The sequence below is a fragment of the Trypanosoma brucei genome, chromosome 4, assembly GCF_000210295.1.
Source record: "Trypanosoma brucei gambiense DAL972 chromosome 4, complete sequence".
Taxonomy (NCBI): domain Eukaryota; phylum Euglenozoa; class Kinetoplastea; order Trypanosomatida; family Trypanosomatidae; genus Trypanosoma; species Trypanosoma brucei.
The window spans coordinates 72,512-96,961 of record NC_026737.1 but is presented as its reverse complement, the minus strand read 5'-3'; the positions used below and the strand labels follow the sequence as shown (position 1 = coordinate 96,961).

Sequence of the window (24,450 nt, the reverse complement as noted above, 5' to 3'; positions counted from 1 at the left end):
GTTGTATTATTATTATCATTATTTTTTTTTTTTTTGGGGGGGGGGAGGAGGGAGATACCTCTGTACTTGTTATGTTGAGAGTCCAGGGGACTTACCGAATTCGTACTCCACCTGCTGTGGCAATGTTGCTCTCAGTTGTGTTTATGTAAACTGTCGACAAGTGTCCGTGGTTCTGCAGTCCCGAGGTGTCAGGTATGGTCCAATTGTATATGAGGCCGTGACTCCCGTGATAAAGGTGGATGGACTCATAGAAAGGGAGAACGGAGTGGAGACGAAACGGCACCGAACGTAGGGCTTGTACTCGTTTTTGTTTTTTCCTCACGCCAACCCATTTTTTTTTTCTTGTTCTCCCCTTGCCGCACTCTCATTCACAACTTGAACAAAGAGCAATGTCCGAAAACCCCGCTCAGCCACCGCTGGAGTTCTATGTTGCAAATGCGGAGCGCGTGTTCGCTGAGAATGATAAGGTCCTCTTCTTTTCTCACTGGACGTATAAAATGATGACGCGCAGCTTTCTGGAAAGTTACCAGAATCCGCCTCTCATTTTCCCAAACAGTACGCAGAGCAACTTTATTAAAGGCGATGGCTACATCGACTATTGCACATGGCATCGTTATTCCGATTTTGAGTGGTTTGCTACCCAGATGCTGACAGAGTTTCCAGGTATAATCTTTCCACCCATTCCAGAGAAGGAAGTCAATGGGACGATCGACAAACTTACAGCGCATTTTGACGGTGTGAGTGGACTTGACGCGAAGAAGAACTCACTGGTAAGACAACGGCTAAGGCGACTTCAACTGACTCTTAATGCCATATCCCATATCGGTGCGATTCATGAATGTGAGTTAATGAAGGCTTTCACGACGCTTGACGAAGACGGATGGAGAAAGTTCCGCGATTCGTGGGAGGCAGCCAGGAAAAATTCTCTACTTTCTATTGTGAAAATGAAGTGTTTGGGCCTCCTTGGAAAACTAAGCAGTTTCGCGATGGTGCGGGAACAAGAAGGTCCCGTCTCTTCCCGTCTTAGCTCCATCCTCGTGCAACATGGCGAAATGGTGCGGCTTCTACAGATGTGCGGCGCCGTCGTGGAAAAAATGACAAGGCGGTTTGTAGGTGAACCATCCAAACGGAGAAGTACTCGGAATATATGCAAGCGGACGGCTGGAGCTCCCCTTCCCGCCGCTGCATGTCACGAGGGATGTTTCGTTCGGTATGAGGCAAATGGTGGGCGTGAGGGTGTGGTGAAGAGCATAGATCGGAACACGGCGGTAATTGAGTGGAACGATCGTGAGGGAGGGATGTCCCGTGTCCCTGTAGCCGACCTCAGATATCCGTCATCGGGTGTGAGCGACCCGGTAATGTTAGCCCTTCATGCAATAACAGAACAAATTGATTCCCATCTCATGTATCTGAGCAAAAAGGAAGAGGCTGAAGGCTTGAGGGAGGTTGGCGATTTGCTTTGGTTTGCTTCCCATCTTTCAATTTCCTGCATCAATGCTGCTACGCAGCTCAAAAAGATGGAATCAAACGCTTTAGCCCAACCTGCCCCCGGGAGGGACGATACCGAAGGGGAGGCGCATCGGGAATCATTAAAACAACGTGTCGCGGATGGATACACACGGTTTACTGAGCAATACGAAAAGTTCTGCATTCCACACCAAGCGCAAGTGTTGGCTGCTGTTGCCCATAAGCTTGGAAGGATAGGTACATTTCTTTTCATCGATGAAGGTTGGAGTGCGCGCATTTTGCAGATCAGTTCGGCACTGACGGTTCCAACTTTTCCGCAGGAGGAGGGTTCTCAGTGAGAATTATAAAAGAAAAAAGAAGGCGGGTGGTGGAATGCTGCATATAGTTGCGCAATAAACTTTCCGAAAACGTTTCCTGGGCCCGCGATGCGAAAGCTTGCGTGTGTATTGTATTTTGTATTTATTTATACGAGGGCGTTTTTTTTTTATTTTTAGCGTTGCAGTGTTTCGTCGACACGGGGCGCTTTTCACAGGGGAAAAAAAACTCTCCTCCTTCCTCATGCTTCTCGCAAGCGCGTTGCATTGTTGAGGCTTTTAGTTGTCTCTGGAAGGAAAATCCGTTCAGCCCCCTTTTCTGGAGCGAAGGTTCCGGCTCATTCACATTAGATTTCGGATGTTATTTTGTGGTTGGAGGTGACAGGGGGTTAGAGGATATTCAAAAGGAGGATGTGACGTGCATGCAAGAGTGTGGGAGAAAGTTCCATGAGAATAACCAATACCTGTTGGCGTGTTGCGGGTCGTTGGTATAAAAGAGACTCCTTTCACTTTTTTTTGGTTATGCTTCTTTCTTTCTTTTTTGAATTTACCCACAGTTTAAGCACTCAGTGCTGGTTAGGATGTGGGGATAGGTATGCCCATTCGCGTGTGCGGGCAGAATCACGGGTTAACTACTAGTAGCACCCACTTCACTGTTGCGTTTTAAGTTTGCTCGTTTTTTTTTTTCCTCCTCTTTCTTCCTCCACATTTTTAACTTCTGCGTTTGCGTTTTACGTTTGAATGCGAAACAAATTTCCGTTAATCTTTTTGAGGCGTTATGTTTTTTTTACTTTTTATTTCACTTTTATAATTTGCAACAATTGTTGAGATCAACAAGGGGTACAAGGAAAGGGGGACGAGTTTGGTTCTGTGTACCGAGAGGGTTGCAAGTAGAGTTGTTGTGTCATCGGCTGGATTTTCGAGAAAAGAAAACAGAATAATTGGGAAGCACCATTCCAACAATTAATCTTGTTTGGTCCAAGATTTAGCAGCTGCGAGTCGTACAACATGAATGTAATCAATCGCATGCTTTCGAGGGGCCACGTTGCTGCTTCTGCACCATTGCCAATTAAAGAAAGACCCTTTCCGGTGAATTATGGGCTTTCAACCTTCAAGTGGCACCTCGACTCCCGGAAGCCCAGTAAAGCAATTCTTCTGCATGATCTGTTCGGCAGTTCTGCTTACTGGCAAATGCTTTTGCATGAGAGTCTCGGGAGATTACCGTGTTCGGGTCTTACACCACTTGTACCACTGGAGTTATTTGCTGTGGACTTTCGGGGACATAACCATTCCAAATCACTTCCCTGCCCCGAAGAAGGGCGTGCCTTCACAATGGCGTGTGTAGCTGATATTATGCTTCTGCAACAGCAAGTCTTGCGTGCGGATGCCAAGTTGGTTGGAATTGGGTTTGGTGCGCTTGTCGCATGCCAGGCTGCACTGCACTCTCCTGAATCAGGTATCGATTCCCTTGTGCTTATTGTAAATGGGCCATCAGATCTGCTGGCATGTGAGCCGGCACGTTACTCCCTTCCCTCTTTTATTTCAGATATCCCGAAAGAAATAAGTTCCGTCGCAGATCTCGAACATCATTTGCACAAAAGAGTGCCTAATGAGGCGGAGAGGGCACTTATTCTTTCGACTGTGGAGCAGCGGGAGGGAACTGTGGGATTTAAGTTCAACGAGACGTTGTTTCAGTTTCGTGGGCCATTATGTGGGTTTAGCGATGTGGGACCGGAAAATATTTTCACAAAACCCGTGACAGTCATTCAGTGCGGCTCGGAGGAGTTCTCAGGAGAGGCGAAGAGCGATTTTATGAAGCATTTTCCCAAAGCCAAATTTGTACTATTCGAGGGTGACCGCAGCGGCGGGATCAGTGGTCTTAGCACTCAGGGACCTGCTGTCACTCGTACTCTACTCGAGGCGATGGAATTGTTAGGTGAGACAACAGGTGGGGAGGAATAGTTTTGTTTTTAAATGTAGCGTAACGGAGCAGCGGGGGCACCTAAAAAATGAAAAAAAGGGGCCGTTTGTTATTACTATTGAAGGGAGGAAAAAGAATTGGAGCCATTCGTTGGACTTACTGTCTCAGGCTGTTTACATCGTTTGTCACACTTTTCCTTTTCTTTATCAGTTGCGTGTTCTAAGGGATTGCCGTAAGGGACGTGTAAGGATTGTTTGTCCACTTTTTAAATTAATGCACTCTTTCCCTATTGTTATTTTGTTGTGAATATTTTTTTCTTTTTGGTATTGTTTCACTGTAGCATCATCAAGGAACGTAATTGTCACAGCTGATACCGAAAGGTTATTGGAACGGAGGTGTAGAAGGGGAGCGACACGTAAAAGAAAAAAAGAAAAATTGGGGTAACCAAAAAAGAAGAGAGTGAGGGTGAAAAAAAAAAGACTTACAACAAAAACAAAGGGGATACGAGAGAATAGGAGAGAGAAGAGGGGACCCAAAACGCGATGCGGCCCACTTTATACTTTCTGTTGCTCAAGTTGTGCCTCATTTGTGGACTCATTGTTCCAATCCAAGCCATACATGAAGATGAGCAGGGGTTACGTGACTGGATTTTGCGCTTTGTCGGCCAGGTGGAGGGCGCCGCACTGCATCCTAAGCTGAAACTTAACAACGTGTACATAAGGTCTGCTCAGGGGGCGGTTGCCGCACTTTCCCTTGACAGCGGAGAGTTACTGTGGAGGAAAGTTTTTAGCGAACCACGTGTGTGCATTGGAGTAACTGGTGGCTCTGTCTTTGTCTCCTCCCGGTCAGGAGCAGTGCACGTTCTTAACGCAGGGACTGGAGCAGTAGAAACCACTTTCAAATTGCTCTTGCCAGCCGGCGCAGACGTGGAGTCGTGTAAAAGCATCACAAATAGTAAGGCGAGATTTGCCGCCTTCGACGGTAAAAACGCACATATCTTCGAGTTAGATATGAATTCTGATGACGAAGAAGTTAAGACTGTCGGTCAATTTCCTATTGGGGAGGACGTGAAGGGTCTACGCCTTAGCGACACTCACCTTTGGGTGGTGCGACGGTTATCTGCCGATCGCTACTCCCTTAAGGGTGCGGTCGAAATTACAGGCGTTGATGCTGTGGGTGGTATTGACGTTACCTCTTCAGCTGAGGCAGTTGCATATTCTTCACACAAGGTAACACTTGTAAGACATGGCCCTCAACGCGATACAAACGGCGCTGTGGAACAGGAAGTAATTGACTGTAGTGGTTGTGCTGCGTCGGTTATGACAAACCCGGCTGGCGTGTTTCAGGGATACGTAATCGGCCAGGCGGATCCCAACGGTTTCATGGTTAAGTTCCCTGCTAAGAGTATTCACGTTCCTTTAAAGGGCGGGACAAAAGGTGCTCCCGCTATACTTCTTGCTGTGCAGGGCGATGGAGACGGCGCATGGGCTCTCGTTCGCGCACCCAATGACCATCTTGTTGTGGTGCGAGAGAACGGAGGGGTGAAGTGGGAACGGTGGGAAGGCCTTTCAAGACTCGCGGCGGTAGTTGTACTTGACAGTTCATCGAAGGAAGATCGGTTTGGTTTGTCAAAAGAAGCCTTGGGAATTTCTACACGTGGCGTAGTATATATGATTCCTCTGGCAGAAATGGGAAGTAACATGAAGGTGCTTGTCGATGTATCTAAAACTGTGCTGGAGATGACAACCGCCGCTTCCGTGGAGAATATAGCGTTCGAAAAATTAGAGGTATCCGGAGCGGATACTGCTACTTTATTCGCTTCTTTTGGTGTGGTTAAGATTCGGGTAATTTTAAATGTCGTCACCGGTGCTGTGGTGGAGGCAACAAAGCACGAAGACTCACTGATTGTTGCACCTACATTTGACGTCAAGCGTTCGCTTGCGGTGAACGGAAAAATTCCCCATTCCAAGTTGCACGTATTCAGTTTGAATATGACAACGGGAACCATCAAGGGTTATCTAGCCTCATCATCTCCGTCTGTGACGCCACTCTGGACCGTGCAACTACCATTTCCCATTATTGCCGTTGCTACGGGTGAGGATGCACTCCGCACTTCATTGGTGAATAATATTCGTGTGTTTCCGAATAAAAGCAGTGGTATGGAGGAGGTACGTCGCAAGTTTCCAACGCGCAACGTCCTCGCAGTGGCGTACTACGAGCCCGTTGACGACGAGATGCCAACTCTTGTTGTAACAGCTGTCGATGTTGTCACAGGAAGCGTTCTTGCGTCCATGCGTCATCGAAATGTAGAAGGACCGGTGCATATCCTCATTGTGGAGCACGCTGTGCTTTACCACTTTATGGATGTGGAAAAGATGCGCCATTCCCTTGGCGTGTGGGAGATGTTTGAAACCGAGGTTGGCCCAGTACTTTTCAAGGATACGGGTGCCACACCACCTCAGGTGATCTCATCGTTTTTCTCCCGGCACAAGCGCGTATTCAGTTCCCGTGCTACATGGCCACCTGTTGTGGTAGGATCTGTGCTCGGTATGCACGGCGGTGGGGTTGCCAAAATGAGCGTCACGACGTCCTTCGGCGCCATCGCACGAAAAAGTCTTCTGTTTGTGTTTACGTCCGGGAGGGTTGCCTCCGTGGGGCTTAACCGTCTACTTGCTGGTGGGCAGGTTTCCTTAGGTGACGGCGCCGGGCAGTTAACACATGTGATCATTCCGAGCACTGCTATAGTTACCCACAGGTATCGAGCGGCACGTCCCACTCTAATTGCAACGCGACCAACAAATCTTGAAAGCTCCTGCCATGTACTCGTTTCAGGTATGGACCTCTTTTACGTGCGCACCTCTTCTGGAAAGGAGTTTGACCTCCTTAACAGTGATTTCAACAAGACTCTGCTGATAGCTCTTACATGCAGCTTTGGTGTCCTTTCCCTTGTGGCACGCTACTTTGCCATGCGTAAAGGTGTGAGACAACTGTGGCGATAATCCCGAGAGATATTGACTTCTCGGGATTAACATGTCGTCGCCTTGGTTGCGATGTGTGTATGTGTACGTTTTTCTGTTTTTGCTGAAAATTCCTGACCAGTCATTTCTGGGTGAAGGAAAGCGAGAGAAAGTAGTGGTTGAGGTGTGGACTGTCTCTGTTAGTCAGCAGTGCCGCATGCGGGCAGTTCGAAGGTTTTCTGGAGTGTGTACCGTGCGGGTTCGATGGAAGGGTGAAAGCGGAGCCCTCCATTTGGGTGGAAAAGAAAGGAAGAGTCTGTTTCTGTGCGTGTGTGTATGTGCAGCGTTAACTTAAGGAAAGGTTAAAGAGGACATTACCGTGAAGGCAGCGGGCGCAACTAACGGTGGATCGTCATTTTTTCTTTTTTAGTAAAAAAAACACAAAAATGAGGACCCAAGAAGGAAAAAAAAAACAACAGTATATCGTCGCTGACTTATAAGTTTTAACCCGGCATTGTTAGGTTAGGCAGTTTTGTTCCATCACTCCACGCAATTTTCCTCCAAACTTGCAGCTGACTCGACCATCTTTTTATTTTCTTCATACCCTTATTTCACTTGGCCCGTTGTTCATTAGTGCTACCTACGACTGCATTTTCCACCCGTAACCGTGTAAACAACGGCGTCGTTGGCCGGTGGAGGATGGTAAATGGTGTGGTGCCCTCGCAAAAGACCAAAGCGGCGGAATGTTGTGGTGAGGAATCGATGGTTCAACAAGACTTGATAGCGTGGCGGCAGAAGATGCGTGAAGAGTGCCGGCAGCGCCTGCGAGCGGCAACCACAAGGGCGGGTCTTATGCGAGCACCATCACAAAAGTCAACATTCTCCGGCCCGTCAACACAATCTAAGCTGGGGGAAAGAGAATGTAGTGTACGTTGTAGAAACTCCCATAAACAGCTAGAAAAGTCTGAAATGTCGGAGCTCCAGAGGTACTCTCTTGAATTGTGTGAAGCACAGGGGCCACCACAGGGGGGAAAGGAAAACCTACCTTGGTTTATGGCCCCAGTTTCTGTGGGGAACAAGCAAATGAAGCGTTACTGTGGAACGAAGGTGGAAGGTAGCATTGTGAAAAAGGAACCGCATCCGCAGCATAAGGAAACGGTGCGAGCGGCGACCTCCTTGTCAGTCCCTAGCAAGCAGCAAGGTAGTGCGTTCCATGTGTACAAAGATGAACTAGCGGTGTGCACCACTGCATACAAAAAATCATCTATGTTTTCATCGTCACCACTTCGCCGTAAGCTGTTGAGACGCGTCGGGGCAAGGACCAAATCCAAACACTCTACAAATGTGCAGGCGGAGGGGCAAAAAACAACCGAGGTTTCACATTCCCAGCAGAACAAAGATACGTCAGGGACTGAAAGAACAGGAGCAAATGCATTTAAGAATCCACCGCGGTCGCAACACCGCAGGACGGTTAGTGAAGTAACTCTCAACCATGCAAAGGCTGTTGATGCGTCGAATGTGGAGTTTCCGCCCCGGGGAAAAGTTTACCGTTCTGGATTACGGTCGTCTTCCGCAGGTACAATTCGGTATGGGATTGCCTCTCGGCCAGTGGAAGCATCGTGCTGTTCAAAGGGTGCGGTGGTTAGCACCCCAGTTTCAGGTGATATGTGCCATTCTAAATTGGAGAAAACAACTAAGGAATTGTCTCTCGACAGGACTGGTGCGCTTTCACCCTTAACAGATGCAGTTGTTTCCTCAGAAACTCCCACTTGCAACACCAGTTTTGAATCAGTGTCAAACTTTACAGGGGAGCTGACCCGTGGTGAACCATCGCCTCTGTTTGCGCAGCTGCTAGATCGGCTTGCGTTTCCACTCCCAAGTCATGGAGCCGCTGTAGAGAGCTCTGCTGCCGTCCCAGCTCCTCGCGAATTGTGCCCACAGCCGTATCCCTTTGATGTGTCACGTCGCATGACGCATTAGCCCCAGTTTCAATTTCTTTAATTCATTGTTCGTGAAAACCATAGATTGGGAAATTATAATGTTGACTAGATATATAGTGACGGATTTTCCTCGCTCCTTTTAAAGAAAGAAAATCCGTAGTTGGAATGTCTTCTAACTTATTTTGCATTCTATTCGTTTCGTCTACGTGCCCTGGTTGAGGTATTTTTTTTTTTTTGGATATTTTATACTGATTGCACTTGGTGCTACCACTTTCGTGGCCTCCCTCACGTTTTTTTTTTTGCATGGCCGAGTTATTTTGCATAAACATAGTTAAAGGCAAAGAAGACATGTTCCAATTAACGACAGGATTCTGCGAAAGCGCACTGACGGCCCCTCTTTCGGGTGATTCCCGTGGTGAAACTTTCACGTTACGATGGCCCAACCCCTCGCTGCAGGTAATTGACATTCAACGGTTTCCGGAAAGAGTAGTGCAATCTTCTACTCAATCGCTGTTTTATCTCGCATTATCAGACACCCTCTCACTGATATGGCTAGTGATTCCCCCTTCCACTGGGATGGAAGAACTTGTCAGTACATTTCAAATAGAAATCGGTTATTGCGTGAAGCTGAGAGAGTACACTTTAGTTGCCGCCCGAAATGGGCGGAATGTCGTTGTGCCTTTGTCCATTACCCACTCTAACACAGTGTACCCGTTGTTGGGAAACCCAGTATTTAATTCCTCTCTCTTCCGTCTTTCAGCCAACGCGCTTGTATACCGCTACACCAATACGTGCAGCAGCAGCAGCGCTACGTGGCAGTCAACTCCCCTTGGGGACTACGGCGCGCGGACTATTCGACAGGTGGTCACAGCGGAGGGGAAAGGGTTCAATGATTGTGTCGTTTACCTCCGCGTGGTGTGGAAGAATAAAATACGGCAAGTTGCATCTAGTGGAATACTTGGGCGGTTCGCTGTGGATTGCGTGGGAGTCGACGCTGACGGTGACGCCGTTTCTGTGTCATTCTTCGGCAGTTCTGTGATTAGTGATATGTTTGATGTTGGTGATTGCATTCGATGTCGAAACCCTGCTTTTGTGGACAAAGGCGAATCCGGGTACAGTGAAAAACTGAACGTGTTCGATTGGTCTTCAACTCCGGGATGCTGTGCTGGAGCTGAACACCTTATTCCCAAGCATCCTCGGTACGTGTTTTTTTCTTGTTCGGTACAGTATCTTGTGGAGTGTTGCGAGGTGGGGGACATTGTTTCCGTTTATGGAGAGGTGGCGGCGTTCTCCCCAACTACATTAGTTAACACGCGATACGGACATGTTGGGAGGTCAGTAGTTGAGTTGAGAGATCTAAACTCCCTGCAGCATTCCATTGAAGTAACTCTCTGGGGTGATATGGGGGCGATCGTGGTACCAGTTGTTGGTGAGCAGTGGTGCTTTTCGAATTTTCTTGTCCGTATTTTCGGTGGTAGAATTACTGCCTCCAGTAGATGTGTAAGTAGCGCCTTTGTGATGAGCCCGAAAGGCCGGGTGGATGTTGCCAGTAATGAGCGCCCTGAGGAGCAGCCTCCACACACTTCAAAACAGGAGGAGGTGGCAGGCGGTACACACGACGCCGATATTGTGCAGTTGGTTTTTGATTTGGATGAAATATCCGAGTCGCTACCCGTCCTAGCAAAGGTAAAAGGTGTGAAACATCCACTGACATATACGGCCTGCTCTGCATGCGGAAGGAAAGTTGGCAATGAAACCTCCGTATGCTCGAGCTGCCCTGAGGCGTCGGTGGAAGAGCGCTTTTTAGTTCAACTTGAGTTGTCGGACGGTATTCGATCGGCGCGGGCTTTTGGTCTTGAATCTGTCGGTAAGGAATTATTTGGTTTTGATACATCAACTTTGTTGAGATATCGCAAGGACTCACCGAACTTTGAGCGCCTCATCACGCATGAGCTCATTGGGCTCCCTGCACTTTTTTGGCTTGAACAGTCACTTGGAGGAGTTACGCAAGTTAAGAGGTGTCAGAGGGTTGATATGGCGCGATGTGCTGCTGTGGTGCTCGGGGCAGTGGAGCAAATAATGAGTGAGGGAGGTTTGTAATGAATGTTTTCTTTTTTGTCCATTTTTTTTTTTCACTCATGCTTGCGCGGGTGCGAGTCCCTTCCTTCCCCTTCTTTGTGTTTCTTTTGCATCAGTGGATTAACCAACAGACAGTAGCCATGCCACTATGGACGGTTGCGTGCGTTCGATCATTTCATTCCTCTCCCCCCTTCCCCAATGTCCCATCGTTTGTACACTTGTCTCATTTGCTTGTCGAACAAGTTGATGCCGATGATCATAGTTACATTTTTATATTGGCAGATGTGCTTTGCTTTTAACTGTTCCAGATATTTGTGTTAGCATATATTCCCGGGGGATGGGGAAGATTTTATCCACATTGTTACTCTGCCGCGCACTTTTTTTTTTTGTTTTCCCTTAATACGATGGGATGCACCGCATTTGCTCATAAGCGAGGGACATACTGAGCAAGATGCTGTAGCACTACCATTTTTTTTCTTTTGAGGTTTGTGACTTCATTCTATTGATTAATCAATTAATTGGTTGTTGCTTTCTTTTTCCCCTTTCTGTCATCAATTTGAATATGCGGCTGTAATTTTAGAAAGAAAGAAAGGCAGCAATTGTTCCGTTGAAAGAATAAGGGTGTGAGGAATCAAGTTGTGTAGGTAACTAAAAGAAAAAAAAACAAAAAAAAACTGATAAGAGGTGTAGCAAGGCAACGAAAAACAAAAAAAAGAAAAGGAAGGACTATACTTTTTCTTCCTGCACGGTAAGATAAAAAGGAGTGGTTGGAGGTGCTTCGCGTATATATATTTTTTGAATTCATCAGGACGTTCGAAGCAAACTTGTTGAATATAAAGGGAAGGCGCAGTTGTAGAAATGGTTTCGGCAGAGAAGGATATTTCAGATGTGTGCGTAGATGTGGCAGGGGAAACACTCAAGCAGTTGGGCGCCTCCGTGAGTTCAACTAACCGCCGTTCCGACGTCGTTGAGCTGCACATTGCCGTCGGAAGCGAGAAGTGTCCGCCAATTGCCGCTGCGTTATTTAGTGGTTTCGTCAAGGCGGCATGTGGATCTGAGGCGGGAACAACTAAGGTTGGTTTAACTGATGTGAACATTGATGCTCGGGAGAACTTTACTGTTCTACGGTTTGCGGAGGCCGTTCGTGTTCGTGACCTCGATTTCAACGAATTACCCGGTGACAGCCCTCCTATAACCTCTGTGGTTGAGGTAACGTATATGCGTTACCTCATTAAGCACTCGGAATTGCAGGTGTTCCAAGTTTCAGATTTTCCCAAGTGCCTCACACCCCGAGGGGGGCAACGGTTGGATACGGTCGTTGCAGGTTATGTGTTGTTTTCCCTCCAATTTAGCGAGGAGGACGACACGAAAGTTTTGTTGTACATGAAGTCCCTTCGTCGTGTCCTTGGGGGCATGTGCACCTCCTCCTTCGCTGAAACTGTTCTCTCCCAGGCATGGGGAAATATGGACAGTGTGGAGCCGTCGCATGTCACAGACATGTTAGAGGATGCGCAGATGGCAATAACTGACTTCTGGAATGACAGTGATCAGGACACAGCAATCCGTACAAAAGTTGTGTTCCTCATGAAAACTGTGGGGTCTAACCTGCGGGAATACTTTGCTAAGAAAACACTAGACGCCGGTGGTGTGTTCAGCGGTTCGAAGAATATTACTGAAGTGGCACTTGGTTGCTGTGATGAATGGGTGAATATGTGCAAAAGACTCACGACAGTTGACTGGGGTTCTTCATGGGGTACAGCATTCGAGGACGTTCAGCTGATAACGGTGCGTGATCGGTTGAGTGTTGTCGTTTCTATTCGCGACTTGGTGGATGAGATTGTCGAACTTCTTACTGCCGCCGACAAGTTGCAGTCGCTACGTACGGAGACATTATGGGAGACCTTCGATTCCCTTGATATATTCGCTACTACTCCCGCTGTAGAGCAGTTGTGGACAAATTGTTTGGACGCCTTTTACCGTCGCCTCCAGCCAGTCGAGCATCGTTGTGCATCTGCTCTCAGTGACTTTTTTGGAGAGCGGGGGAACTTGGCGCCACAAACGATTCTTAATGAAGTGGTGAAGTTTCGCCAGCTCATACGAAGGCCTGCTGTGTCAAAGGAACTTGTGAACGAGCGTGACGCCCTCCTTGCCAAGTTGAATGAGCGGCTTCAAAGCATTCGCATGGAATTCGAGCGGCGTTCGGAAAGCGTGGAGGACGATGTCGCTCTTGATGAAGAAGACCGCCGTTGCCAAGCGGGGCGTTTTATGCCCGGTGTGGTAAATAATATGATTTGGCTCCGACAACTTCGGGGTCGAACGAGTGATATGATTTCAATGTGCAAATCTCTTTTGAACGACTTGCAGAATGCAGGGGAGTTTTTGCGTTCAGCAAACACATTGATGGAAGAAATTGACGATTATGTGATTGAGACTTTCAAACAATGGACGATGGACGTTGAGGGTAGCAAGCATGTGCTGATGCTTGACGCGAATGCACCACTTATGGACATTGCAGGTGACGGCAGTGTGAGAGTGAATTACCCGGAGAGGTTGGTGCAACTCATTCGTGAGGTGCGTATATTCAGAAGCTTGGGGTTTCGCATAAGCACTGCCATACAGGAGATGGTAGATCAGGGCATCCGTTTCTACCGCAACGGTGTGGCGCTCAAGCAGGTCGCCAGTACATACAATTCCATGAAGGAGAACATTATACCTTGCACGCAGGCGATGCTGCTTGAACCTGCCCTGGCTTTTGAGAATATTATTACTGCAAGCGGTGACAGAAAGTTGACGTGGAGGAACACGGACGACGCTGAGCGGTTCATTGGCAAGTTGCGTCGTGCATCTCAGGCGCTGACTGATGCTAATCGTCGGCTTCACAAGCTGCACAGGGAGATTGAGTCAATTGTGATCGAGCTGTTCAGCATTGATCTCCTGCGATTGAGGGAGCGCTGGACGGGGAAGGTACGTCTCATCAGGGAGAAAATGGAAACATCAGGCTTCAACAATATGGAATCATGGAAGCAGTTTTGGGATATGCAAATATACAAGGCACTAGAGCATCAATATCAACTGGGCCTTGAGAGCCTTCACGAAGTTGTTGCGGAGATTAAGGCGGACATCACGTACGATCCGGATACTGGGTTGGCTACACTGCGCCCCAATATAGATGTTATACGTGGGCAGTACTATCAAAGGATAAAGGACTTCATAACGTTCCCACTTCGATTCCGTGGGTGCGGTAACAGCGATATCTTCGGCGCAATGCCAGGGAACAATGAGCGCGGCATCTTTGCCGTTATGAAGCATGCCGCGCAACTTTTTAAGAAAGTGCAACAAGAGCTGAAGCGTTTTCATCCTTTGCTTGTTATCGGACGCTGTGGGAAAGGAGGAAACCCATCACTAGAGGACATTGTGGGTCACACTCTGAAGGAGGTGCAACATTGGGAGCAGAGCGTGCGTTTGCTGAAGCAAAAGGGTAAAGAAATTAATGCCGAAGAACTCTTTATTAAATGCGGTTGCATTACGATCTGTACAGCAGGCGTCAAGGGTACAGTGGAAGATCATCTTCACAAGTTGTCCCAGGTACTTCATGTCACACTCCGGGACAGCGCTCAGAAGAATCTTTCTAGGATTGAGGAGTACATCGCCGAAGTAACCACTGCATTGGGTGCTAGGTTAACGAAGCTTGAAGAGATCGGTGCGGCTAACCTCCAACATGCCAAGTTGATGGAGAAGCGACCAGCAGTGGAGGTTGAGTTTCATCATTTGCATAACAAGAATGTTTTGCTTCAGAGTATGGCAAATAAGTCAGATTTTGACTTTCGTGGCGTAAAGCAACGGTGGGATGAGGTTACCCGCCGTCTTGATGCATTTGAGCGGGAAATGGAGAAACAGGTCGATTCACTGAAGATGTCCGTCGAAGACACTGTCAGTGCATGGATGAAAAATCTTGAGCGGTTCTCTAACCAGTGGCATGAGGTGAAACCCAAGACCGTTGATACCCCCAACGCAATGAAGATTGTAACCGAACGCCGAGAGCAGTTCAAGGCCTTAAAGGCGGAGGGTGAGGAGTGCATCCAGCAGTGTAAGTATTTTCAACTGGATGAGCCAGACATCGAGGAGCTGGAGGATCTCGAACGTGACATTGAAGAGTATGTCCAAATGTGGGACATATTGGTCAAGTTTCAGGAAGAGTTGGATGTGCTTCGTGCGGAACCATGGATAATCATGCGTGCGAAGTGCTACCGTTTCGAGGATTTTGGGCGGCACTGGGAAGAGCAGTTGAGGACGTTTTCGTCTAGTCCAATAACTGTTCACATCCGTACACTTCTCGACTCTTGGATGCGGTGCCTACCTGTATTGAAGTACCTTCGGGGTGACGGTTTTACACCAAGTCACTGGGGAGAAATGTTCAGCCTGATTGGAGTGCGAGGTGTCACACAAGACACACTGAAATTTGGAGACGTTATAGATCAACATGAAACTCTTCTGAGGCGTGAGGCAGATCTCAAGAAGCTTCATGCGCGGGCACAAGGAGAGGCACAGATCCGTGAGGCTTTAGACGATGTGCGTTCGTGGGGTAACAATGCTAAATTTACACTTATTCCGCATCCAGATCGTGAAGGTGTTAAACTCATTACAGAGTGGAAGGACACGATGTCGGCTCTCAGTGATAACCAAGCACTCTTAATGAGTATGAAGGAGTCTCCATACTTTGGGATTTTTGCTAACGACGCAAACAAATGGGAGGAGCGACTTGCCTGTCTTGATGAATACCTCCGTAATATGAGCCAAATTCAACGCAAGTGGGTGTACCTTGAGCCTATCTTCCGCCGTGGTGCACTTCCACAGGAACAGGAACGTTTTTCAAGGATTGATAAAGAGTATTTGCAGGTGATGAAGGTTGTCGCGGCTGATAGTCGTCTTGTTTCCCTTGCAGGCCATACGGAATTCAAGGACGTACTGTATACTGTGTTGGAACAGCTAGATCGCTGTCAGCGTGCGCTGAATCAATTTCTTGAGGCGAAACGTGATAGTTTCCCGCGCTTCTACTTTATCAGCGATGATGACTTGCTGGAGATTCTAGCCCACAGTCGCAATCCCTCTGTCATTCAATCTCATCTGAAGAAACTGTTCATGGGTGTTCACAGCGTCCGGTTTGACGATGCAAAGGAGCACATCCTGCAAATCAATTCCCTTGAAGGTGAGGTGGTGCCCATTGAAGAGTCTGTTTTGATCACGGAGGAAGTAGAAGAATGGTTGGGGAGGTTAGACCTTGCAGTAAAGGACACACTCAAATTACACTTAGTACGTTGTGTTGACAAGGTAAACATTGGCGCATACTCGTCTCAAATTCTCTCTACGGCTGGTTTGATCACGTTCACCAAGCAGACTGAAGATGCTATACGGGACGCTAAGAGTGGTGGGTTAAAGAAACACAGGGCAAATCTTCAAGCACAACTACGCGAATTGACGACGTATGCTGGTGGGAACAGTGACGTTGTAATTGGTCTGAAGGTAAAAGCACTCATTATGGACCTTATTCACAATATTGAAGTTGTTGATGCCCTGATTGATGCTGGTATTGAGAAGGATACAGATTGGTTGTGGCGAAAGCAACTCCGCTTTTACATGGATTACAGTGATTCTTGTGTACTCCGGATGGTCGGTGCGGAGTTTCGGTACAGTTACGAGTATCAGGGTAATGCACCCAAGCTTGTGCACACGCCCCTGACGGACCGCTGCTATTTGACGCTTACGCAAGGTATGCAACTCGGTTACGGTGGTAACCCATATGGACCTGCGGGTACAGGAAAAACTGAGTCTGTTAAAGCACTCGGTAATGCGATGGGTCGTCAGGTGCTTGTGTTTAACTGTGATGAGGGTATTGACTTCAAATCCATGGGTCGTATCTTTACTGGGCTTGTCAAGTGTGGGGCATGGGGTTGTTTCGATGAGTTTAACCGTCTTAAGGTAGATCAACTGTCGGCAGTGTCGCAGATGATTCAAGTGATTCAAGAAGCAATAAAGAATGGTGAGCCTCGTTGCCATCTCATGGGGAAGGAAATCAACGTGGATTCAAACGCCGGTATTTTTGTTACGTTAAACCCTGCGGGTAAGCGGTACGGTGGCCGTAGCAAACTGCCCGACAACTTGAAGCAACTCTTCCGTTCAGTCGCAATGAGTGTGCCAGATAACGAACTCATTACACGTACCATTCTCTTTAGTGAGGGGTTCGAAAATGCGGTGGATTTGGCACGGAAAACGGTAGAAGTGTTTAAGCTCTCGAGAGACCTCTTGTCATTCCAAACACATTACGATTGGGGTCTGCGTTCCATGAAGGCCGTGCTGCGGCTGGGTGGGACGTTAATTCATGAGTACCTTACAGAACGTGCATGTGGAAAAGTCAACCCCAGTCCCGAGGAAATATTCGAAAAAGAAAGTGAGATTATTATCAAATCATTACGTGTCAACACACTTTCCAAACTTACCTTCGATGATGCCCTGCTGTACAACAACCTTATCGCTGACATATTCCCCGGCGCTCCGATAAAGGAGATTGACTATGCTGAGCTACGTCCCGCTATTGAAGAATCTGTTAAGGAACTGAAGTTGCAGCTTGTGGAGGCACAAATACAGAAAGTTCTTCAACTGTACGAGGCCCTCAGACAGCGTATGGGTGTTGTATTGGTTGGTCCTGGAGGTAGTGGAAAGAGTACGCTTCTTCTTATTCTTCGCCGCGCCCTGCAACGACTTGGTAAGGTTATTCCGCAGTATATAATGAATCCTAAGGCCTTGCCGCGTACGCAGTTGCTTGGTTACATGGACAACGACACTCGCGAGTGGTTCGATGGTGTCCTTACAGAGGCGGCTCGTAAAGTTGTGAAGGAGGAAACCTCCGTACTGTCGTGGATTGTCTGCGACGGTGATATTGACCCCGAGTGGGTGGAGTCTCTAAACTCAGTGTTGGACGACAACAAACTGCTTACCATGCCGAATGGTGTGCGTATTCAGTTTGGAGACAACGTAAACTTCATATTTGAAACGCACAGTCTGGAATTCGCGTCACCTGCAACCGTCTCACGCACGGGTATTATTTACCTTTCGGAGGAGGATGTGGATCCCAAGATGATGGTCACCTCGTGGTTGGTGGAGCAACCCGAAGATGTCCGTGATAAGTTGGAGAGATGGATTAATGACTACTTCTACAAGGCGATTGACGCTCTGTTGGCCACCGGTAAGTTAATTGTTGACACCACTCGTACTGGCTTGGTTGCGTCGGGACTCAGTCAACTTCAGGGGTGCACTGGTAAAGCACAGTTTGCTCTGGCCCTTGTGTATGGCTTGGGCTCATATCTTACGGAGGAGTACAGAAAGGATTATGCTAAGGAAATACATAGCATGATGTCGGAGCGACTCCCTGATCCAAAGAATCCTCTAGATGTTTACTACGATGAGTCCAGCAACTGCTATAGGACTTTTGATGTGGAACCCTGCACTGACCTCTCTGTGGAGGATCTATACCGCGACCCAATGGTTGCAACTGTCGACTGTCAACGTAATGTTAAGATTCTACAAGCCTGGATGAAGCCAGTGCGTCCGGGCATATACCGTCCATTCATTCTCGTCGGCCCTGAAGGATGTGGGAAAAAGATGTTGTTGACCAACTTGTTTGGAAAAACGCCTGGTACTCGTGTAACCGCCGTTAACTGCTCCGCTCAGACCGAGGCCACCCATGTTATTCAAAAACTTAAACAAATGTGTCAAGTGTACAACACAAATCAAGGGCGAGTGTTGCGCCCCAAGGAAGTGGAGCGCCTTGTGCTTCTTTTGAAGGACATGAATCTTCCGAAACCAGATAAGTACGGCACGGTCCAGCTTCACTCCCTGCTCCAACAGATTGTATTGTACAATGGTTTCTATGACACTGACTTGGAGTGGATTAGTTTGGAGCGGGTACAAATTGTCGGAAGCATGAACCCACCAGGGAGTATGGGACGCCACCCTGTTGCACCGCGTTTCCTTGCTATGGTCTCTGTGCTCGCCATGTCGTACCCCTCGCGAGAGGCGATGCAGAACATATACACAGAATTCTTCAATATTATGATTCAGAGCGGCCGCCTTCAACTCAACCTTCCTGGAAAAGGTGCTGTTGACATTGCACGCATTATGACTACTGTTTACGAAGCAGTGGCAAGTCGTTACACCGTCAATGTAGCGTCCCACTATATGTTTAACCCGCGTGACGTTACTTCATGGGTTCTCAACTTGCTGAACTACAATCCAGAAGATGTTACCAACGCAATCGGCTACGAGGGTCGCCGAATATTTGTTGACCGTCTCGTCACTACTGAGGAGCGCTCCAAGATATCAAAAGTCATACACGACAACTTAATATTCCTCGTTGGCCACAAATCTGGTCTCAGTGAAAAAGAAACGACAAGCTTTGTGTCGTGGATGGATACATCGCCAATTGGGAAGAAGAAGCTGACTCCCATCGCGAATGAAGAGCTCAAGAAACCTGCTGAAGATTTTGTGTTGGGTTACTCGCGCGAGTTTGCTGACCTCGACGTTCAACTTATCCCCGAAGTTTGTGTTTGGATGGCCCGCGTGGATCGCGTACTGTCGCAGGAACGTGGGAACTTGCTGCTTGTGGGCCGATCAGGCGTGTGCGCCGCCGGTATTGTTCGCCTCGCCGCGTACGGCTTGAGAATGGAACTTGTCACATTGGGAATCACCCGCGAGTACAGCATGAAGCAGTTCAACGCGGAACTGAAGACTATTATGATGAAGGCGGGTGTTGAGGGACAGCATGTTGTATTGTTGCTGGAGGACCATAACTTCACCGTGAACTCGTCGTTCCTTGAAACTATCAATTCCCTTCTGGCCTCGGGTGAGGTTCCTGGACTATTCGCGCAGGAGGAACTGGATGCAATGACCGCACCACTCAAGGAGGATGCGTTGGGTGAGGGTATGAGTGCATATGCGTACTTTGTTGACCGAATTGCCCGAATGCTGCACGTGTGTGTTGTGATGGACCCTACGAATCCCAATTACGAACCGCAGTGCCGTTCCAATCCGGCTCTGTTCACGCGCTGCAACGTTTACTGGGTAGGGACGTGGCACACGGACAGTTTCAAGCTGATACCCCGGCTCTTGATGCGGGATGTGTTCAAATCTATTGACAGCCGAGATAACAAGAAGGACTTCAGTCTGACGACGGAGATTGTGCATGTGCATAAAGAGTACATCAATACCTTTTCCCCACAACACTTCAAGGGGCTGTGCCTCACGTACGAGAGTATCTTCAAAGAGAAGAGCCGGATGATCTCTGAGGGCATTACACGCCTGCAGACCGGTGTGTCGAAACTCGATGAAGCACAGGAGAACGTCGACCAAATCGCAACCGACGTTGTTGAAAAGAGAAAACTGATGGAAGTCAAACAAAAGGAGGCCGACGATGCGCTACAAGAGATAAAGACTAATATGGAGGCGGCCAGTGATCAAAAGAAAAATATTCAGAAGATCCGAAAGGACCTAGAGAAGGAGCAGAAAGCCATTGAGGAACGCAAAAGTGTGATTGAGGAACGTCTTAGTGGCATTCAGCCAACACTTGACGCGGCGCTTTCGGCCGTACGCTCGATCCGAAGTGAACATCTTTCAGAGTTGAAATCCCTCAAGCAACCCCCGCCGGCTGTGCAAGACGTAATGGAGGCCGTCATTATTACTATTGGTGGAGGTGGTGGCGGTGATACGAATTGGGCATCCATTCGTAAGATCCTAGCGGGTGATATTAAGGAACAGATCATCAATTTTAATATCGCTGGTTTCACGGAGGCAACGCGTTTGCGAGTCACACAGTTCATGCAGAACCACGAGAACTCCTTCAAGCGAGAAGTCATTGGCCGTGCCTCAAAAGCTGCAGCCCCCATGGCTGAGTGGATTAAGGCTGTGTTGGAGTATTCTTCCGTGCTTCAGACGATGGGCCCGATGCAGGCGGAGTTGAAGGAATACGAGGTGAGTCTCGCGAGTCGGAGTGAGAAGAAGCGGAAGTATGAGGAGAAACTAACAAAGTTGGAGGAGCGAGTGGAGGGACTGAAGCGCAACTTTGGGGAGAGAACGGCTGAGGCGGAGCGACTCAAGGATCATGCTGAGCAGGCTGAGCGCTTGTATGCGTGTGCCCATGACCTTTTGGCAAAGCTCACTTCCGAGCATGACAGGTGGGTGTCACAGATCAAGGTAATACGTGAGAACCAGGTTCTTTTACCAAAGCGGTGCCTTCTTGCTGCGGCTTTTATACTCTACCTTGGTAACGCTACAGAGGACGGTCGCCGGACCGCCTTGAACGTGTGGAAAGAGCGGTTGAAAGATGTTGACAATTTCGAATTCTTTACATTTATGAGGCCAGAAAGTATGCAACTACACTATAAATCGGAAGGGCTTCCTGGAGATGAACTGTCCATGGATAACGCTGTGATTATACAGGAACAGGTTACAACGCCGCTTATTATTGATTCCTCTGGTCAGGCTCTGTCCTGGTTGGTGAATCACCTAAAAGGCAAGGGCCTATCAGTGGAAGTTTGTAGTGTGTCTGAAGAACGGTTTGTATCTTCTTTGGAGTTGGCGCTTCGCTTCGGTAAGAGCTTTATTCTCACTGATGTAGACGGCATTGAGGCGTTCATGTACCCGCTCTTCCGAAAAGAACTTCGGACCGAGGGTACAAAACGCGTCATTCAGTTCGGCGACCGTCGCACGGTGGACTACGCGGATGGATTCCAACTTTATCTCGTTACCAACTCCACTGACCTTTGGATTCCCCCAGACGTTCTCAGTTACTTGACTCCTGTTAACTTCTCCATAACTCAAAATGGTCTTGAGGGACAGTTTTTGGGTGCAACCATTCAACACGAACAGCCGGAGTTGGAGAAGGAGAAACTCGCCGTCCTTCAGAAAGAAGAGCGGCTGAAAATGCAACTAAGCGATCTGGAGGAATCGCTCCTCAAAGACTTAGCGGAGTCAAAGGGATCGCTACTGGATAACAAAACGCTGATTGACTCCCTTAACGAAATCAAAACACAGGCTGCGGAGATTAGTGTGGCACTAGAAACGTCGAAGAAGGTTCAGGAGGAAATCGATACCAAGCGCAATGTGTACCGACCATTCGCAAAAACGGCGAGTGAAATATTCTTTATTGTGAAAAGTCTGAAAGCCCTGTCGCATATGTATCAGTTTTCTTTCAGCTTCTTTATGGGGATATTCAACGACACACTGCATCACCACGAAGAAGATCGTACCGATATCGACACTAAAATTGATGCGTTAACGAAGACATTTGTGCGAAGCGTTGTGTCTTCGGTTTGCACTTCCCTGTTTAAGGAGCACCGTACAGTCTTCGGGATCCACCTTGCTCGTTCTCTGTACCCTAATGATTGCACTGCTGCTGAATGGGACTTCTTTCTTGACCGCGCCATCGCCCCTGAAGCAAAGAAGAGCGAAGTACGGGTGCCCACGTGGGTACTCCCAGACAGCAGAGATCTTTATCGCTCCTTTGCCGTGTTATTTGAAGATCTCACACCGAAGCTTTCTCTTCATGAGGCTGATGTTTGGTTGCAGTGGATGCGTTCCTCCAACCCAGAGGTATCGTATCCCAAATTCATTAGTCAACTTTCAAGGTTTCAGCGATTACTGGTCGTTAAGACTCTTCGTCCTGATAGGCTAATGGCGGCGGTGAGAAGCACGGCGTGTGACATGTTGCATGTTAAATCTTATGGTGACAATAATACTCTCGCCCAACTGTTGACTCGTACGGAGGCAAATACGCCTATTTTGTTAATCACGACGACTGGTGCTGACCCCTCGCAGGAATTACAAGCGATTGCTCATCAGAAGGTTGGGCGGGATCACTTCCACCAACTTGCTATGGGTGGTGGACAGGCTGAGGAAGCTGTTCGGTTGTTGCGGGTCTGCGCTGAGAGTGGTGATTGGCTATTCCTAAAGAATTTGCACCTTGTGATCCCATGGGTCACAGCGCTACAGAAGGAGCTGAACGTTCTTAAACCGGACTCCAAGTTCCGACTATTCCTCACAAGCGAGGCGCATGACGATTTCCCTTCAATTTTTCTTTCTCAGTGCCTTAAGATCACCTTTGAGGCACCACCGGGTGTACAGCAAAACCTTCTTCACACTTACCAGGATTGGGAAAGTGGTCCTTACGATGCAAAGGGAACTCTTCACACGCAATTACTCTTTATCACGGCATCGTTCCACGCCATTCTGCAGGAGCGACGCTCGTACATTCCACAGGGTTGGACAAAGGCATACGAAATGACGTCGGCTGATCTTAAGTCCGCCTCAGATATTGTCCTACAACAAGCAAAGGGAGAGACCGACTGGCGTGCTATTCGTGGCCTCATGGAGGATGCCATCTATGGCTCTCGCTTGGAAAATGAGTATGACATGCGCGTCCTCAGGGAGTACACGGATCAGTTTTTTAATCCAAATGTGCTCTCCAGTGCGAAGCAACAGATGAATCTCTTTGCAAAGGTAAAAGTACCTGCATCAGGAAAGCATGGGGATTGCCTTAAGGTGATATCAGAACTACCAGAAAATGACATTCCTTTCGTCTTTTCGCTTCCTCCAAATGCCGATCGCGTCGTGCAGTTGTCGAAGGTTCGTGCACTAACAGACGATTTGCAGCTCCTTATTGAAGCAAGAGGTGAGTCATCCATGAGTCGTGAACAGTGGGCAAACAAGTTGAGACCAATTCTGCAAGTGTGGGAGGAACTCATGCGGCCCAACCCTGACTTGTTGCAGCAAACAGTTAGTATTGCACGGGATGCATCTCCAATTCTCGGTTTCATGGGGGCCGAAATGACATCTTCACTGCGTCTTGTGAGCATTGTGGACGAGTCGATGAAGGACTTGGGTAAGGTTCTGGAAGGTCAAGCTCTGCTGAGGGAAGATCGGCGTGCTGAAGCTTCAACAATGATCGCTGGCGAGGTACCGGCTCAATGGGACAACTATTATCAGGGCTCTCCTCGCATTTTACCGTGGCTGCAGTCGCTGTTGCATCGAGCAACGTCAATCGCAAAGTTGTTCGAGTTGGCCACGAATGGGAATCTTCTCAAGTCTTCACTTAACATTTCCACCATGTTCCGACCGCACACGTTTTTGCATGCACTTCGACAGGAAACCGCCCATTCCCTTCACGAACCTCTCGTGGCTCTTCGGCTTGTTACCTCAATTTCTACACCACCAGAGGGTAAAACAGTCCCTGTGTGTTTGGAGGGGTTAATGCTGCAAGGTGCTGTACTGGATGAGTCTAATGTATTGCAATCCATTGAGGCAGCGGACGAGGCTGCGTTATTTCCAATGCCAAAGACTTATGTAGGTTGGATGACCACAATGCCGGATTCGGTAACCACTGTTGGTGTACCGTTATACACCAATGGCACGAAGGAAATGTTTCTTGCAGAATTACATTTACCCTGTGCCAGCGAGCTTGCCGCTAAAGCTTTCATTTTGGCGGGTGTTGCGCTGGTGCTGGAGCCCTAGTTGTCTTTCTTTCGCTCACTCCGCCTAACGTTTCACATATTTTGCTTGTGCGGAAAATAAAAACCAGTAACATAGACGTAATAACGAATGAAAAAGAAGGAAGAAAGGAAAGAGAGGGGGGGGGGTAACACCAATTGCCAGAAAAGAATTGAAGCCATGGCTTCTTAATATATGAAAAATGTTCCTGCTACTTGCTCAGTGATGTCCACAACACA

General features: G+C 48.1%; 6 protein-coding genes across 6 annotated transcripts; all 6 read left to right on the top strand.

The window, feature by feature from the left end:
• Positions 1–389: 389 nt before the first annotated feature.
• TbgDal_IV360 (T. brucei spp.-specific protein) lies at positions 390–1,805 on the top strand (the record flags this gene model as incomplete). The annotated part of the gene is made up of 1 exon (XM_011774319.1): positions 390–1,805. The coding sequence occupies one exon, from the start codon at positions 390–392 to the stop codon at positions 1,803–1,805; it is 1,416 nt and encodes a 471-aa protein (XP_011772621.1).
• Positions 1,806–2,789: 984 nt separating this feature from the next.
• Positions 2,790–3,743, top strand: TbgDal_IV350 (hypothetical protein, conserved; the record flags this gene model as incomplete). The annotated part of the gene is made up of 1 exon (XM_011774318.1): positions 2,790–3,743. One exon carries the CDS (start codon positions 2,790–2,792, stop codon positions 3,741–3,743), a length of 954 nt encoding a protein of 317 aa, XP_011772620.1.
• A 501-nt stretch (positions 3,744–4,244) lies between these two features.
• Positions 4,245–6,701, top strand: TbgDal_IV340 (hypothetical protein, conserved; the record flags this gene model as incomplete). Its single annotated transcript, XM_011774317.1, has 1 exon — positions 4,245–6,701. The coding sequence occupies one exon, from the start codon at positions 4,245–4,247 to the stop codon at positions 6,699–6,701; it is 2,457 nt and encodes an 818-aa protein (XP_011772619.1).
• Positions 6,702–7,358: 657 nt separating this feature from the next.
• On the top strand, positions 7,359–8,639 carry TbgDal_IV330 (hypothetical protein, conserved; the record flags this gene model as incomplete). Its single annotated transcript, XM_011774316.1, has 1 exon — positions 7,359–8,639. The coding sequence occupies one exon, from the start codon at positions 7,359–7,361 to the stop codon at positions 8,637–8,639; it is 1,281 nt and encodes a 426-aa protein (XP_011772618.1).
• Positions 8,640–8,902: 263 nt separating this feature from the next.
• Positions 8,903–10,699, top strand: TbgDal_IV320 (hypothetical protein, conserved; the record flags this gene model as incomplete). Its single annotated transcript, XM_011774315.1, has 1 exon — positions 8,903–10,699. The coding sequence occupies one exon, from the start codon at positions 8,903–8,905 to the stop codon at positions 10,697–10,699; it is 1,797 nt and encodes a 598-aa protein (XP_011772617.1).
• An 837-nt stretch (positions 10,700–11,536) lies between these two features.
• On the top strand, positions 11,537–24,235 carry TbgDal_IV310 (dynein heavy chain, putative; the record flags this gene model as incomplete). The annotated part of the gene is made up of 1 exon (XM_011774314.1): positions 11,537–24,235. One exon carries the CDS (start codon positions 11,537–11,539, stop codon positions 24,233–24,235), a length of 12,699 nt encoding a protein of 4,232 aa, XP_011772616.1.
• Positions 24,236–24,450: the final 215 nt, after the last annotated feature.